The sequence below is a fragment of the Gopherus evgoodei genome, chromosome 21 (assembly GCF_007399415.2).
Source record: "Gopherus evgoodei ecotype Sinaloan lineage chromosome 21, rGopEvg1_v1.p, whole genome shotgun sequence".
NCBI lineage: Eukaryota > Metazoa > Chordata > Testudines > Testudinidae > Gopherus > Gopherus evgoodei.
In genome coordinates this window covers 687,315-703,974 of record NC_044342.1, presented here as the reverse complement: position 1 = coordinate 703,974, position 16,660 = coordinate 687,315, and the positions used below count along the sequence as shown (strand labels likewise).

General features: G+C 59.5%; 1 protein-coding gene across 4 annotated transcripts; it reads right to left on the bottom strand.

The window, feature by feature from the left end:
* Window positions 1-388: 388 nt before the first annotated feature.
* On the bottom strand, window positions 389-16,117 carry LOC115637945 (ubiquitin carboxyl-terminal hydrolase CYLD-like). 4 transcript variants are annotated; one of them, XM_030539542.1, is made up of 17 exons: window positions 15,703-16,117; window positions 12,589-12,646; window positions 11,632-12,034; window positions 10,818-11,147; window positions 10,603-10,708; window positions 9,823-10,142; window positions 9,421-9,589; window positions 9,086-9,227; window positions 8,643-8,765; window positions 8,078-8,169; window positions 7,811-7,874; window positions 7,229-7,370; window positions 7,010-7,118; window positions 6,227-6,345; window positions 5,851-6,067; window positions 4,667-4,752; window positions 389-1,157 (listed from the first exon to the last, which is right to left on the bottom strand). In XM_030539542.1, exons 2-17 carry the CDS (start codon window positions 12,600-12,602, stop codon window positions 984-986), a joined length of 2,610 nt encoding a protein of 869 aa, XP_030395402.1. In that variant the 5' UTR covers window positions 12,603-12,646; window positions 15,703-16,117; the 3' UTR covers window positions 389-983. The 4 variants fall into 4 exon arrangements, with proteins under 4 accessions (XP_030395402.1, XP_030395401.1, XP_030395403.1 ...); XM_030539541.1 differs by having other exon boundaries at window positions 11,602-12,034; window positions 15,703-16,116; XM_030539543.1 differs by lacking the exon at window positions 389-1,157 and having other exon boundaries at window positions 1,904-4,752; window positions 11,602-12,034; window positions 15,703-16,114.
* Between the last annotated feature and the right edge of the window lie 543 nt (window positions 16,118-16,660).

The window sequence follows — 16,660 nt, the reverse complement described above, 5'->3', positions numbered from 1 at the left end:
CTTCATCCTCCTGAGGCTCTTGGAGACAAAGCCCGCAGATGATGCTGTGACCATCCCATGGGTGTCTGCCTAGCCAGATCCTCTTGGATTGAGTGTCACGTTGGCCTCCTAGAAATTTGTGGGATGAAATCAGTTCCTCGAAATCCGTGCTCACAGTTTCCCTCTGTCTTCCTCCCCACCTGCCCACCTGGCTCATTTGCCTCTCCTGAGCGGCTCTCCCAATGCAGATGATTTAATTAATTCTCCTCTTATGGTTATGGCTAGGTGCGGCAGAATTCGATTTTTACACTTTTTTCAAATTTTGACAGATACGATCGATGTTTGTTTTTAAGCATTTTCTTCCATTTTGATAAATTTCAATTTTCACAGTTATGCAAAATTATGGCCTTTAACCTTTTTTTATTTAAAAAAAATATCTATTTACATTTTCACAGTTGTGGGAAATTGACTGGGATCAGACAATGGAGGAGGACAGACAATAATTATTTAACGACAGTGGACACTGAGATTCAAAAAGTTAAAGCTTTATGGCCAGTAAAACACAAATTGTCAACAGCACATGGCCAATATACGGTGTAAATGGCCTTAAATCAAAGTCTAGTAATTACGCAAACAGCATTTTCCTTACCTTGCCTAGCTGTTGATTTTGATTATTATTGTGAAATCAACGTTTACTGACATTTAAAGATAAAAATCTAATCTTCCTGCAGCTTGAATTCTGCTTTGGGATCATTTTGGGGTGGAACCTGTGGCGGAATGCATTTGTCAATCCTGAATAAAGCATTGATTTTTGTCAGCATTCACCAAGTTCTTGGCATTGAATTTCCTTGCTTTTCTCCTTTCTTTCACTTTGGGGGCTTTAGAAGGGGGGGAAATGGAGGAGAAAGAAGGAAAGCGGCAGGGACCTATGAAAGGCCCTTGAGTTGGGATCTCTGTGAGACGGCCGGGGAGCAGAGCGGGTTGAAACCAAATATGTGGGAAATTTAGTGTGCCAGGCCTAAGAACCCACACGGAGCCATAGAGGCCTCCAAGACTCTTCGGCACTGGCAATCCCCATCTCTCCATGGCTCCTGGCAGTGGACCAACTGATCCAGGCAGGTATTTCTGGTGACCACATGCAGGCTCTTCCCAGCCCATGGCATTGGCAAGCGCTTGGGCTAGGAAAAAGAGACAGAGGTTGAGACATGGTCCATCCCTGGTTGAGTCTGTTCAATGAGCCAAACCAGTGGCCATGGACTTCCCCGCTAGGTCCGTCTCTTTGTCTCTTCACCCTTAGACCCAGCTCAGACCCTCCCACTCCAGCAGCCCGGCGCCTTTTCCCCTTTGGTCCCCAGCTCAGTCCCCACATCCCGCCTTCTGGGGTTTCCCACTACCAGTTGTCAATCGTTCGGTCCTTGGGGAATCTTGCTCCCTCTCTGGAAGCTGGGTTGGTTCCAAGCTGTTCTTTGCCGACCCCCGGACAGCGAGGGGACATACCCACTTCCTGTGCCAGGAGCAGCATTAACTGGTGTAAACCCACCGGCCAGCAAGGCAATGTGCAGAGAGAAACTGAGGCACACACCAGCTTCATACAAATTGTACAGAAAATGGCCACTTCGTCCCACCCCTACCACTGCCCTGAGTCTATATATACCTGCTCCCCACACCACCCTCCAGCCCAAGTCCTACTTACCTCCCCACTCCAGGGCTGCCGGGGGGGGGGGCAAGTGAAGCAATTTGCACCAGGCCCCGGGCCCCACAAGGGCCCCCATGAGAATATAGTAATCTATAGTGTTGCAACTTTTTTTATGGAAGGGGCCCCCGAAATTGCTTTGCCCCAGGACCCCTGAATCATCTGGGCGGCCCTGCCCCCTTCTGGGCTCTCCTGATCCCTCCCCAGCAGCAGCAATCCTTTGCTCTCCACAACCCCACCACCCCCAGCTCCTGCCCTCCCCAATCCCATCTGCTCCCCATTGCTCCTGCAAGTCTTCTCGGGGCGGGCAGGACAGATGGTTACACAGTCCCCTCCCCTCTGCAGCCTTCTGGGGGTGATCGGCTGGCCTGCGCTCCATCTTTTCCCTGGCTGGGGCCACTGCTCCCCTCCAATCCGATTAGGTGCCACTAGCATCAGGGGAGGAGACCTTCCTCACATATCGGGCTGGCACAGCCAGGTCCCACCCTTGCCAGGCAGAGGGGATCTCCAGAAGGATTTCCTAGGGGCTCGGCTCTAGGAGAGAAGCAGGCTCAGGGGTGAGGTTCTGCAGGGGTGGCTGACACCACCAAGCCACGGGCACCCTCCCCTGGAAGATCACCACCACAGGAAGTACTGCCTTGGAAGGCCGGACCAAGTCACAGCTTCCTCCTGGTCCCTGATTGGCCCAGATGCTCTATTTGAACCCAGGAGGGGTTCCAGAAAGTGGCTGTGCAAGGAAGCCAGCTAGAGATGGACCCATCTCTCGGTTCAGTCTGCTGACCCCACCCCAGGCCTGAAAGGGCAACTCCAGTCCCGACCCCTAGCATCGGTACTTGGGCTTTGCCACCAACTTTTGCCCCTGATCCTGGTCCCCAGCTCAGAATATTGCTCTTATACCCCAAACTAAGGTCTGGGATCTCTCTGGCATCAGCCCTGACCACCTAAACCCTGGGCATGACACAGAGGCAGTAGCAGGCCCACACAAAGTGAGGGTCTTTTGCGGGGTGCAGGAGCAATCTGGTGGGGGGTAGTGAAACTTCCTGCCGCTCCTTGCGACCTTCCTCATCACTAAGGGCCAGGGAAGCTAGTAGCTCTGGGGGGTGAATCGCAATCCACTTTGGGAACAGAATCGGCACAAAGTCAGGTCACTCCTCGGGCTTGTCTACCCAGAGCCGGAGTTTAATCCCCCATTTCTCCAATTAGTGCCCAATGCCCATGCCCACCTCAGGGAATCCAGCTAATCTTGGCAAGTGACCCACACCCACATGATGCAGAGGGAGGCAGGCCTCCCCCAGGTCTCTGCCAAGCTCCGCTAAGGGAAAATTGCTTCCCTGCCCCATGTATGGCAACCAGCGAGACTCCAGGCCTATGAGCAAAAACCAGCCAGATGAGCAGCTGAGAGAGAGGATACTCGTAGCCACCTCAGACCTTAGCCCTCCCTGTCCAATGGCCCTCTCAAGCCATCCCTGGGGCTTCCGAGGAAGGTGATTCAAAAATAACTTCCCAGCATACAGTGGGTGGGAAATCCCTTCCTGACCCCTACCAGTGGCTGGCTGGAACCCTGAAGCATGACCATTAGGAACAGAGGACAATTGGCTCCAAGGTTCCTTCCCCGTCACACAATCGCGCTCATGCATTTGCCTAGCTCAGCCTTAAATCTTCTTGATTATTTGCCCCCACACCTCCTATTGGAAGCCATTCCAGCACCTCACCCCTCTGGTGGTGAGAACCCTCCTCCTACTTTCCAGCTGGAGTTGGTTAATGGCCCGTTTGCAGCCATTTGTTCTCATGCCAACATTGTCCTTTAGCTTCAATAGCGCTTCACTCTCCCTGGTATTTAGACCGCCCCCGGCCTGATGTATTTATAGACGGCAGACAGATCCCCTCTCGCCGGTTATTTGCTAGACTAAACAAGCCCAGCTCTTTCACTCCCCTCCTGTCAGCCCGACTCTGTTCCCCTGGTCGTCCCTTCTCGACACCTGCTCCAGTTTAAATCCCTCCTTCTAGAACGGCTGGGGCCCAGAAAAGTTCTGGCCTTGTCCAGGGATGTCCACATAGCCCCCCATCTCTCCTGGAAGCCGTCCAGGATGTCTCCAGTGGCTGCTCAGTGTGGCAAGCCTCTACAGCAAAGTGGCACTGGAGCCCAGCTGCTGAGATAAAGACCGGGGAGGTCCAGTTCTCCTTGGCGCCGTGATACCATAAGTCACCAGGTTACTCAGGCAGGTTTGCAAAGGATGAGTCTTAAATCTGGTTTGGTTGAGGCCCGTGGCAGTGGGATTTTTCAGTCCTGTCCGCTTTTAATGGCAGTGTCACAATGGGGCCATCACCACCTACTGGCCATGGGGGATGGGGGGCAGGGGGAATGGGCGGGGGGAAGCAGCAGAAGTGGGGCCCAGGGACAGCCCCAAAGACCCGTGAGTTCAGGCCGTCTTATGATGCCCCCAGCAGGGTGCAGAATAGCTCAGAGCTCATGTGCTTGCTCTCTACCACCTGCATGTAGGTGGGTGACTAGGTCACAAGTCCTTTCTCATCTTCTGGCGCCAGCTCCCCCCTGACCCCAGGATGGGGGACCGGCTGGCACAGGGGGTGGGGAATGGGACATGGGGCCTTTCCCCTCTAGGGGGCGCCAACTCCCATCTGGCCCCAGGATGTGGAACCAGTTGGGTCAAAGGGAGGGGAATGGGATACAGGACCTTTCCCCTCCAGGGGGCACCAGCTCTGATCCAGCCCTTTTAGGGGGCATAAGGATATCAAGTTTGAGCTATAGGTCCAAGTAGTTTCCAGCTGCTTCTTAAAGGCACAGGTGCATTCATGGTGCAAATAAAGTCCCCTCATTGGGCAGCAGCCCCGTTGCCCTCTCCTCAATTGCCATATCCCTGCACCCCAGGGGAGAGACTATTTGTAGAGCCCAAGGGTGGGGCTGTGGTAGAGGCACATGTAGGCATCGCAGAGCAGGCGTCGGGCACAGGGGGGCAGGCACTTGGGGTCCAGCACCTGGAGCTCCTCCGGGCTCATCTCCAGGTAGTCAGCCACCTCCGGGCAAGGTGTGACCTGCGGGATATTGAAGCCATTCTGGCCACCTGGAAAGGAAGGAGGGGGAAGGACGGGGTTAAAAAGGAGAGAGGGAAAGAGAGAAGGAGGAAAAGGAGAGAAAAAGAATAAATAAAATAGCGGATGGAGGGAGGGAAGGTATGGAAAGGGGGAGAAGATGGGAACGAGAAAATAGAGAGAGGAAGAAAGGAATGAGAAAATGGAGCAAAAAAAGGAATGAGAAAATTAACAGAGAAAGAAGGGAGAGGAGGAATGGATAAAGAAAACGGGAATGGAAAATGGGAAGAGGAGAATGGAGAAATGGAGAGAGGAGATGAGAAAAAAGAGAGAGAGGAAAAACGAATGGAAACAAAAGAGGGAGAAATAAGGAGTGACAAAACCTAGAAAGAGAGGGAAGGAAAAAGTGAAGAGAAGGATGGCTATAAAGGAGAAGAAATTGGGAAAAAAGGAAAGGAGAGGGAGAAGGGGAAAGACAAGTGTAAAACAGAAAAAGGAGAAAATGGAGAGAAGACAGAAAAGGAAAGAGCGGGAAGGAGAAAATGGAGAGAAGAATATAAAGGGGAGAGAGGGGAAATGGGAAGAGAAAGAGAGAGACGAGAAAATGAAGAGGGACTCATAAGGGGGAAGGGGGAAGAAATGAGACAGAAGAGAAAATGAAAAGGAGAAAATGGAGAGAGGAGGAAAGAGAAGTGAGAGAAAGAAAAAAGAAGAGGAAGGAGAAGTTGAAAAGAGAAGGAGCAAATGGAGAGAAAGAGGGAAGGAAAAGAGAGCAAAGAGGAGGTGGGGGAAAGCAGAAGGAGAAAGGGAGAGAAGGACAAACAGATGGAAAGAGGGAAGGAAAAGGGGAGACTGGTGAGAATGGAAGAAAAGGAAGGAAGGCGAAAATGAGAGAAGGAAAAGAGGGAAGAGCTGGAGAAAAAGGGGAGGAAAATGGAAACAGGGATGGAAAGAAGAGAAAAGAAAGAAAAGAGGGAAGGAGAAAATTGAGAGAGAGAAAATAGCCGGAAAGAGGGAAGGAAAACAGGAGTCTCCCTGCTGCAATTTCTGGGGTGCCCACCAGGGGCAGCTCCCAGCCATGTCCCCTGCAGATACCCCCCGCCCCCTTAAAGGGACGGTGCGCAGCTCACCCTGGCGGTCGGCCATGCTGTCAAAGAAGAGCCATTGGCCGCGGCGTGGGCCGTGGCGGGCGAAGGCCACGTAGTGGCTGGTCTGAATGCAGAGGGCGGCGTAGAGCTGCATAGTCTGGCGGGGCGGGGGGCCTGATGGGAGCGGCAGGTGCTCCAGCTCTGGGGGTAGGCGCAGAGCGCGGGGGCGGTGGGAGCGCCGGGCGCGGTGACGGTGAACCTGAGTGGGGGGGAGGGGGTGATTATGGGGAACAGCATGTCCCAGAACCCACCCCAGACACCAAACTCTGCCTCCCCCCCCGATACTCCCTGCATCCTCCATCCCCCTCTCCCTCCACCCCCATTTCCATGTCTCCCCCTGGTTGCCAGCGGGCGGTACCTGCTGGCTGCAGAGAGCGCAGTATTGACGGGTGCTCCCTGCCCCCATGCTGGGGTCCCCGAAGCACTGGGGGCATTCGCTCAGCGCCAGAGCCTGGCAGATGCAGCACTCCCGGGGGGCTGCCAAAGCGGGGGGGGCGGTGTCAGTCACAGCGCCGGCACCGCAGGGCCAACCCCCTCCACACTGCTTCTCCTCCCCCACTACATCCCTGCCACCTCCCGCTACCCTCTCCCCAACACCCCCATCTGCCGCCTGCCCCTCCTCCACCACTGCCTTATGCCCCTTCCCCTCCTCCAACCTCTTTCTGCCTCTCCTCGCCCTCCACCTCCCTGCCACTGTCCCTCCACCCATCTTTCTGTGCCCCTCCCTCATTACCTCCTTCTGCCCCCACCCTCTGCCTACCTCCCCCACCACCTCTTCCTGCCCCTCCCCGCACCTCTCCATGCTCCTCCCCCACCCCTCCCTGCTGTCCCCTTCCCCACTCCCTCTTTCTGCTCCTGCCCCTCCTCCACCTCCCCATGCCCCTCCCCCACCCCTTCCTTCTGACCTCCCAGCGCCCCCCACCACCTCCTTCTGCCCCCAACCCTCTTGTGCCCCCGCCCCCTCCTCCTTGCTGACCTCTCCCCTTCCCCGCAACCTCCCCCCTCCTCACTGGCCCCCACTTCCTTCTGTCCACCACTCACCGCCACCTTCCTCACTTCTCCTGCCCCCGCCCACCTCCTGGCTGTCCCCTCCCACTCTTGCTACCCATCCCCCCCAGCCCTCCCCCTGACCCCCCCTTACTGTCCTCCAGCAGGTCAGTAAGGTCCAGCTCCAGGCTAGGCAGGATGGTGGCAAAGGCCTTGTAGTCTTTGCCATTGCGGGGCATCTGCAGGATGAGGCAGGAGGGGGCCTGGTGGGGTGTGGGGCAAGAGGGGGTTAGTGAGGGGGGCAGGGAGGGGGGATCAGGACTCCAGCCTCCACCCAGCACCCAGCTCCTCTCCCCAGTTCCCTGCCTCTCACCTCAGTGAACTTGAGGTCACCAGCAGCCAGTGACCGTTCCAGCAGCTGCTGCACTGTGGGGACCCCCCGCCCCGCACCCCCTGCACTCCCCTCCATGAAGATCTGGTAGAAGATGCAGCCCTGGGGGTCCTTGTCCGCCGACCTGGGCGGGGGGAGAGAGAGTTGGGGTTAGTGGGGGGGGTGAGAGATGGGGTTAGTGCGGGGGGGGGGTGAGAGATGGGGTTAGTGCGGGGGGGGTGAGAGATGGGGAGCTGGGGGGTGTCAGGAGGGGGCAGAGGAGGAGCAGAAGGGGAATGTGTAGCAGGGAGATGGAGATGGTGTGGGGAAGGGGGTTGGGAGGGGGACTTTGGGGGGAACTGTAGGAGAAGGATAAGTTGGGGAGTAGGGGGGCAGGCAAGTGGGGAAAGGGGGGTAGTGGGTGGAGGGTGTCTGGCGGACAGTGGTGGAGGAGGTGGAAGCTTGGCAGAAGCGGGGGGCAGCAGAAGGGGGAGGCGTGGAGGGAGGGGAGACCCTTCCAGTCAGGCAGATGGGGAGCTGGGGGAGCTGGCCAGACAAAGGAATGGGGGTGCTGGGGGGTCTTACCGGATCTTAAAGAGGGGCTCCACCTTCAGCACCCGGAACAGCAGGGTGAGGAACTCCTCGGGGTCTGGAGGTGGGAGGGGGGAACGCATGGGTGAGAGTGGGGACCCCTGCCCCCCAGCCCCTCCATCCCTTCCTGCTGCACGCAGCCCCTTCCCCACATCCCCTCCCTCTGCACCCCAACCTCTTGTCCCATCTCCCCTGCCCCTCCCCTTGTCACCCCCCACCCCCTTCCCTGCACCCCTGCTCCGCCTCCCCCATCCCCCCCACCTTTCTCCTCGCTGGTGAAGCCCGGGGAGTGTCCAGCCGCCTCCAGCACCCGCCGCAGGGACATCACCTTGGTGGCGCAGACGTAGCCATGTCTGGGGAGAGGGGGGTGGGGGGTTACCCCGCTGGCAATCTGCTCACATACCCCCCCCTCAGTGCACTCTCCCTGGACAGAATCTGTCAAACCCCCAGCCTCTCCCAGAGACACCCCCTCCCTTCCTCCCACCCCCAAACACCTCCTCACCCACAGAGACCCCCTTACCCCCTGGAGAAACCCTCCACATCCCCCAGAGACCCCCCTCACCCCTTCATAGACCCCCACCCCCAGAGAGTCACTGCCCCCAGAGTGACCCCCCCTTCATCCCTAGAGACCCCCCTCACCCCTCCATAGATCCCTGACCCCCAGAGACCCCCCTGCACCCCTCTATAGACCCATCATCCCCAGAGACCCCCCTGCCACCTGGAGAGTTCCCCTTTCATCCCCAAAGTCCCCCCTCATGCCTCCATAGACCCCCCCACCCACAGAGACCCCCCTCCCCCTGCAGAGACTCCCCCCTCGTGCCCGCACTTGCGAAGAGGGTTAACGATCTCGGTTCTCAGCAGGTCCCGGATCTCCTCGTAAGATGCCCCGTCGTTCTTGTCCGCGGGGCGCAGCAGCAGCGAGTCCAGCACAGAGCTGAAGGCAAACATGCTGTGGGGGCAGGGAAGGTCAGAACTCCTGGGTTCTATCCCTGGCTCTGGGAGGGGAGTGGGGGCTAGTGGTTAGAGCAGGGGGGCTGGGAGCCAGAACTCCTGGGTTCTCTCCACAGCGTGAGGAGGAGAGTGGTGCCTAGTGGTTAGAGCAGGGGGTACTGCGAGCCAGGACTCCTGGGTTCTCTCCCCAGTTGTGGGAGGGGAGGGGGGCTAGTGGTTAGAGCAGCCAGCCGGTCAGTTGGCTGGTGGGGGCTGGGAACCAGGACTCCAGGGTTCTTCTCCCTGGCTCTGGGAAGGGAATGGGGGGGAGTCACTCACCAGAAGAGGGTGGCGTCAAGGTAGCAGGAGTTGCAATGGCCCTGTATCCCCTTCTTCCAGCCTATCAGACGCTGACCCACCTCTTCACCCAGCTCCGGGGGGGTGTCCTCTGGCACCCGCTCGCTGGCATAGACCCTGAAAGCTGTGGGAGGGGAGGAAGACCTGGAGTGGGATCTCTATCCCTATCCCGCCCTCCCCTCCCATCCCTACAGGAAGACACACACCCCCAGCTCTGTCCCAATCCCCCTGGAGCATTGTCCCTCATCCCCCTCAAATGCCCCCCATCCTTCCCCCTCGGCTACCGTCTCTCCCCTCACAGGCCCCAAGGGTCCTACCCAATGAGTTGCAGCGCAGCACGGGGTTCTCGGGGGGCTGGGGCACCCCGAAGCGGGCATCGGGCCGACAGTGGCGTAGCTTGATGAAGAGAGCCTTGCCAGGTGGGCACTGAAAGTATCGCATCCCTCGGTAGATCCCATCCGTGCAGCCCGAGAGCAGCGCCTCCTCCTGGAGAGAGGGGCAGGGACTGTGTCAAGAGAGCTAGGGTCCCATTGCCCCCCAAGGGATGACCCCAGGAGGGAGGCAGCTGGGGGGCCCTATAGCCCTCCCATGGATTGACCCCACTAAAGATGGGCTGGGAGTCCCATACCCTGCCCCATGGGAGTGACCCCACTCAGGACAGGGTTGGGGTCCCATAAACCCCCACGTCTGTCCCCTCCAGATGTCTGCCATTGTCTCACCAGCTCCAGCCCTGCAATGGTCTCCCTCACATCTGGCAGCTTCCCAGTCCAGCGGATCACCCCGTAGACTGGGGGGTCGTGCACCTCCACCATAGAGTTGATTTCCAGCGGGGGCGAAGCCAGCTCCTCCTCCCCTCCTTCCTCCTCCTCCCCTTCCCCCCGCTCCTTGGTGCCCCCCGTCAGCAGGGAGGAGGGGGAGCCATGAGGGAACTCCCATTCCCGTCTGGGGGGGTATCGAATGGAGGAGGGGGACGGGAGGTCATTGAGGAGCCCTAGGGAGGAGTCAGCACTCAAGGCCTTGGGGCCTTCATCAGCCTTTTCTGTAGGGAAAGGAACCAAAACAACATGGCAAACATTAAGCAGATGGGGCCTGTTTGGTGGCCATCTTGGCCATCAGGTATTGACCACCACTGGGTTGGCCATCTTGGCTGTCAGGCACTGACCACCACTGGGGAGGCCAACTTGGCCAATGAGCACTGACTGGCACTGCAGTGACCATCTTGGACAACAGGCATTGCCACTACTAGGGGTGGCCATTTTGGCTGGCAGAAAGTGACCGCCATTGGGGTGGCCATCTTAGACAGTTAGTCGGAGGGTCTGGAAGGGATGTCATTATGTCCCATTGCATCGCTGGGAGAAAGGCCATGAGGGTAGCCATCTTGTTGGCTGAGAAAGGCTGTTGTATCTCAGTGACCGCATGGCATGGGCAGGGCCAATGCCCTGTGCAATGAAGCTGAGCTCAGAGGGCCTCCTGCCCCTGCTATTTACTGTAGGCCCTACCTTTATGTACTTTGGCGATTGGCAGGAGGATCCCATACTCTGGAGAGGGGAGGTGGCAGAGCGATTGGTCTTTGAATTTGCCATCCCATGAGCCAACGGGCTGATCCTGGAAAATAAAAGGGTTCAGGAAAGGGGCCCCCAATTATGATACTCTCAATAAGGTTCCTGCTATCTGGCCCCCACCCTGGAAGCTTGGGGGGTCAATGCCCTCTCACCAGGAAGATCCCCACAAAGACCCCAGTCATCTCCTTCTTCGGCAGATAGTCGCAGAAAACCACAGTGCCTGTGGGGGCACTGTCACCCATCCTGAAGAAGACCCGATCGCCGAGCTCAAGGGGTGGAGATTTGAGGGGGTCCCCTGCAGCCAGCTGGAGCCTGGTGCATGCCTGGCGACTGCCCCGGGGAGCCATCAGGGGGCTGCACTCAGACCCCTCCTCTGGCTCAATCCGGCTCACAGGCACAAAAACCCCGCAGTTCTCCCGGCACGAGAAGAACTTCTGGCCTCTGAAGGAGCCGTCGGTGAAACCCTTCCCAGCCGCTGATCCCTGGAGAGGAACAGAATAGAGGGGTTGACATGGATGCCTGATACAGTCGCCCTCCATGAGGCCAGACCAGATTTGGTGCCCCCTAGAAGGGAAAGTCCCCATGTCCTAACCCCTGCCCCCTTTAGCCCACCAGGCCCGGATTGGAGCTGGCATCCCCTAGAGGGGTAAGACCTCATGTTCCATCCCCCCCATCTAGCCAGTCCTTGACTGGAGCTGGCGCCCCCTAGAGGGGTAAGGCCTCATGTTCCATTCCCCCCAGGTCTAGCCAGTCCTTGACTGGAGCTGGCGCCCCCTAGAGGGGTAAGGCCTCATGTTCCATTCCCCCCAGGTCTAGCCAGCCCTTGACTGGAGCTGGTGCCCCCTAGAGGGGTAAGACCTCATGTTCCATTCCCCCTCGTCTAGCCAGTCCTTGTCTGGAGCTGGTGCCCCCCCTCGAGGCTCCCCCCTCACTCACCACCAGTTCTACCCCGAAGATGACTCCAACCTGCTCCTTGCTGTCTCCCATGGGTCCTCGGTAGCGCAGGACACCCCGGACCTTCTCCCCAGAGGCCGAGGTGATCTGAACCCGGACCCGGTCCCCCGGGCGCAGGGCCCCCTGCCTGCCCAGCAGCCCCTCCTGTCTGAAGAGCTCCAGTCGCTCATCTCCGTTGGTCACGGCCTGCAGCATCCCGGCTTGCTCTTTGCTCAGCTCCCGCACAGCCCGGGCCGGCACCTGTACCATGGCCTCCGTGTCCAGCAGCTTGGCCCAGAAGGGGCAGTCCGGGGAGGGGGGCTCGCCTGCCTGGCTCAGGAGGCTGCCCCGGGGCACCTGCCCCCCACCTCCCCCAGAGAAATCCTGCACCAAGATGAAGAACCGGCACGGCCGCATGGTGATGGGGCAGTGAGACCTGGAGGGGGGAGACAGCAGATCAGAGAGGGGCTGACTGGGGGATGAGGGGGGGGAACACTGGGCTGGGGGGCACATCCAGGAGGGAGGAATAGCAGGCTGGGGGGTCATTAGGAGGGGAGGGGGGAGACCAAGCTGGGAGGCTGATTGGGGGAGACCAGTATCCTGGAGGGGAGAGGGGAGACCAAGTGGGCAGGGGGTATCAGTGGGGAAGACCACGTTTAGGAGATAACTGGGGGCAGCCAGGGTTGAGGGGTCAATCCCATCTGGGAGGCAGGGAGAACAGGCTGTGGGGGGAGGGAGGGACTGGGCTGAGCAGCCTGTCAGTGGGAACAGGAGTGGGGGAACCAGGCAGGGATGGGGACTGATCTAGGGGATGGGGAGTGGGAGAGACCAGGCAGGCTGGGGGGAACATTGGGATGCTGGGAACTCAGGACCCCAACACCAAGGGACTCTGTGATCCTACTAGGGGGACGGGCTGTGGGGGTCCATCCTGCCCTGGGAGGACAAGTTGTCCCTGGGTACCCGACGGAGAAGACCATCTCCAAAACTCGCCTGTCGCCCGTCATCCCCGTTCAGATGTCAGCTGTTGTGGTGGGGTTCCCCCGACGAGCTGGAGCACAAGGGATGGAGGAAGAGAGAAAGAGAGAGAGGGAGAAAAAGAAAGTTCAGAAAGAAAGGGAAGGAGACAGAGCCAGCCGAGTGGGAAGAACCTCAAGCCGGCAACTGCCCTCCCCGTCCCTCGTCCTCCAGGAAGTCTCCTTCCTTCCCCCACTCCCTGCCTTGCCAGGCCAGGAAGTCTCCTTCCTTCCCCCACTCCCTGCCTTGCCAGGCCAGGGACCGTGGGGCCAGGGAGAGTGGGCGAGGAGAGTCCCAGCTCTCCCTCACCCCCTGGGGGACTGGCCTGGGAACCCTGAAAACAACAAATGAGGAAGTGGCAGAGGCTGGGGGTGGGGCTGGAGAACAACGGGGTGTGAATCAAGGGGGTGTGATGAAGGGGAGAGGAGCCAATGAGGGTGAAGGGGGTGGAGAAAGAAAGAAAGAACAGGCTGGATTTATGGGAGTGAGGACCAGAGTTTGAGACTACGAACAGGGGGTTTCTGTCTGTCTGTCTGTTCACTCACATCCAGGGGGCAGCAGCCCTGCTCTGTGTATGACAGAAGGCAGGGGGTGGGTCTGGCTCAAGTGGGTGGACCGTGCACAGTCTCTGACCCACACACCTGTGCCCCACCGACATGCAGCCACCCTGGGGGACTTGGGGGGGACGGGACACACGGATTCCCATGGTGGCCACAACTCCCATTCCCAACCCCAGTATCACCCTCGCCCCTGTCGCACAGCCACAGGGCTGCACTGTGCCCTGCCGGGCACTGTTCTCCCGGGAGTGACCCCTTCACTGGGCCGGGGCCCCTGCAGGCCCCACGTGGCCCTGCAGAGGCAGCCCCATGCCTCTCCCCCAACTCTGAGACAGGGCCTTTAGTACCAGCCACCCCTGTCCTTTGCAGGGCTTCGTGCAGCTGATCCAGCCAAGATGAACCCCAGCTGGGCTCCTTGTGGGCCCGGGACACCCAGGTGGTATCGGCAGTGACGGCAGACGTACTCCCTGCAGCGTGCGGTACGCCTTGTCGGCTGGACCTTGGGTCCCCCACAGAGGCCAGGGTTGAGATAAAGGCTCCAGGGAATCACGCAGACCCTGATGCCATCTTGGCTGGGCCTAGCTCTGTCCCTCTCCCCTTAGTGCCAGTGGTCCAAGTCTCCAAATGCCCCGGTCTTCAGCCTCCACACAACCTTTTGGTTTCCAGCTGGGAGCTTTGCCCTGGAGAAGCAGAGGGTGGGGGCAGGGAAGGGGCGGCTGTACTGTATAATGGGCACTAGGGGGCAGCAGAGGGTGGGGGTGGGAAAGGCAGCAGAAGGTGGGGGCAGGGAAGGGGCAGCTGTACTGTATAATGGCCACTAGGGGGCAGCAGAGGGTGGGGGCGCGGAAGGGGCGGCTATACTGTATAATAAGCACTAGGGGGCAGCAGAGGGTGGGGCTGAGAAGGGGCGGTTGTACTGTATAATGGGCACTAGGGGGCAGCAGAAGGTGGAGGCGGCTATACTGTATAATGGGCACTAGGAGGCAGCAGAGGGTGGGGGTGGGGAAGGGGCAGCTGTACTGTTTAATGGGCACTAGGGGGCAGCAGAGGGTGGGGGCGGCTGTACTGTATAATAATCACTAGGGGGCAGCAGAGGGTGGGGCGGGGAAGGGGTGGCTGTACTATATAATGGGCACTAGGAGGCAGCAGAGGGTGGGGGCGGCTGTACCATATAATAGGCACTAGGGGGCAGCAGAGGGTGGGGCGGCTGTACTATATAATAGGCACTAGGGGGCAGCAGAGGGTGTGGGTGGGGAAGGGGCGGCTGTACTGTATAATAGGCACTAGGGGGCAGCAGAGGGTGGGGCGGGGAGGGGCGGCTGTACTGTATAATGGGCACTCGGGGGCAGAAGAGGGTGGGGGCGGGGAAGGGGCGGCTGTACTGTATAATGGGCACTAGGGGGCAGCAGAGGGTGGGGGTGGGGAAGGGGCGGCTGTACTATATAATGGGCACTAGGGGGCAGAAGAGGGTGGGGAAGGGGCGCCTCTGCTGTATAATGGACACTAGGGGGCAGCAGAGGGTGAGGGCGGCTATACGGTATAATAGACACTGTGGAGGGGCAGGTGCTGGTAACTCCAGACCGGGCGGGGGGGGGGGTTGCCACTCTGCCCCCTGCTGACCACGGGGACCTACGTTGGGAGGTGACATTCTGAGGCTGAAATTTGGCCTTTCGGTTCCCTTCCCATTTTCCTTCTTTCTCTAACCTACCCTGGGGAGGCGGACGGGCCGGTGCGGGTCTCCGCAGTCTCGGGTCAGAGTCCAGCTCTCAGGGGCGTGTTTTGAATTGGAGAGCGGAGCCAGACCCACGTCAATGGGACACAGACATGGGGGAAGGGCTGGGGGATTGCGATCGGCTGGGGCGGGGGGCGGAAAAGGAACTGGGGGAGGGGAGGTGTCGGGGGGCTGCAGGGAAGTGGGGGGGCTTGAGGCAACTGGATTAGAGAGGGTTAGTTAAGGGAGAGAGGCTGGGGGCGGGAGGGGAAGTGAGGGACCTGGTGTGGGGCTGGAGAGTAGGGAGTTGCGGGGAGGGGTCTGAAAGGAAATGGGGGGTCGAGGGGCCTGGACTAGAAGGAGTTGGTGAGATGGGGAGAGAGGCTCAGGCGGGGGCTATGGGGAGGGAGGCTGGGGGATAGAACTGGTTGGGAAAGTGGGCGTGGGTGGGGGCAGAGGCGGGAGAAGGGGAAAGAGGCTCAGGTCGGGTTCCGGAAGGAAATTGGGGGGCTGGAGGGCGAGACGGGGGGGGCGGCTGCAGAGTTGGGAGCAGAGAGGGCAGGGGACGGGGGTGGGGATCTCTGGCCCAGCCCAGGGGGGTAGGTGGGGTTCAACGGCGGCACTGCCCCCCCCCCAGCCGGGGCGAGGCCTTTGAGACCCCCAGTGGCCGCGGCCGGCCCAGCCACTGGGATAGCGATTCCGGCTGGATCCAGGCTCCGACGTTTGGCCCGATCCCCGCCCCCCGCTTGGCCTGGTTTCCATTAGTTTAATGAGAACAAGGGAGACCAGGGCTGCTCTGGATTTTCTAACCGCGTCACTTACTCGCTGGGCATGAAATAGGGAACCTGGAAACATTAACCCCTCCAGGGGCTGCGAGTCAGGCGTGCAGGGCACTGGCAGGGCTGGGCTAGCAGGGGGCTGCAGGTCAGGAGTGAGGGGCACCAGTAGAGCTGGGTGGGGAGGGGACGCTCCTAGAGCAGAGGTCCTTCCATAGCGCCGGCTGTTTCCAGGTGCAAAGCGGGGGGGAGGGCTGCAGCGAGCCCAGTCCAGTTGCAATAGGGAAGCCACTCCCAGTTTTCCAAGCAGCCCGCCCCGAGGGCTGCACAGGCTACGGGTGCCTTGGCCACCACCCCTCTTTGAACTGCTTCACCCAGCCACAAGTCAGAGCAGAAAGCAGGACCGGATTCCTGTACTGAACAGGAATGGATTGCAGAGACGGGCCATAAATCAGCCAGTTGCTGACCCTGGGGCTGGATCGCAGATGGCGCCCCTAGGGGGGAAAGGACCCATTCTCCGCTCCCTGAGCCAGCCAGTCACCAGCGCCCCCTAGAGGGGAAATGCCCCATTCCCCACCCCCTTGAACCAGCCAGTCCCGGCCCTGGGGCGGGCTCAGAGCTGGCGCCCCCTCCAGGTGAAGGACAATTCCTCACCCCCCCGAGCCAGCCAGTCCCTGCCCTGGGGTTGGACGGAGACGGAGCCCCCTAGAGGGGAAATGTTTCCGTCGTATTTGGCTTCTCCTTCCCTTTTCAAAATCAGACTCTGTCTCTTTAAATCTCCATCCGGGGAGACCCGACCCAATGCATTCTACCGGGAGAGGGCGGGGCTCTGCCGGCAGCCATCCAATCGGCACGGGGCGGGTTGTTCCATCCGGAGGGAGACGGGGAGGTGGGATGAAGGGACGACAGGAACGGGTCTATTATTTTTCCAGCTTTAATAGGTTTGTGGGCGTGGCCCTAAACATGACAGGCTGAGGGGGCGGGGCTGGGACCAATCACAGAAG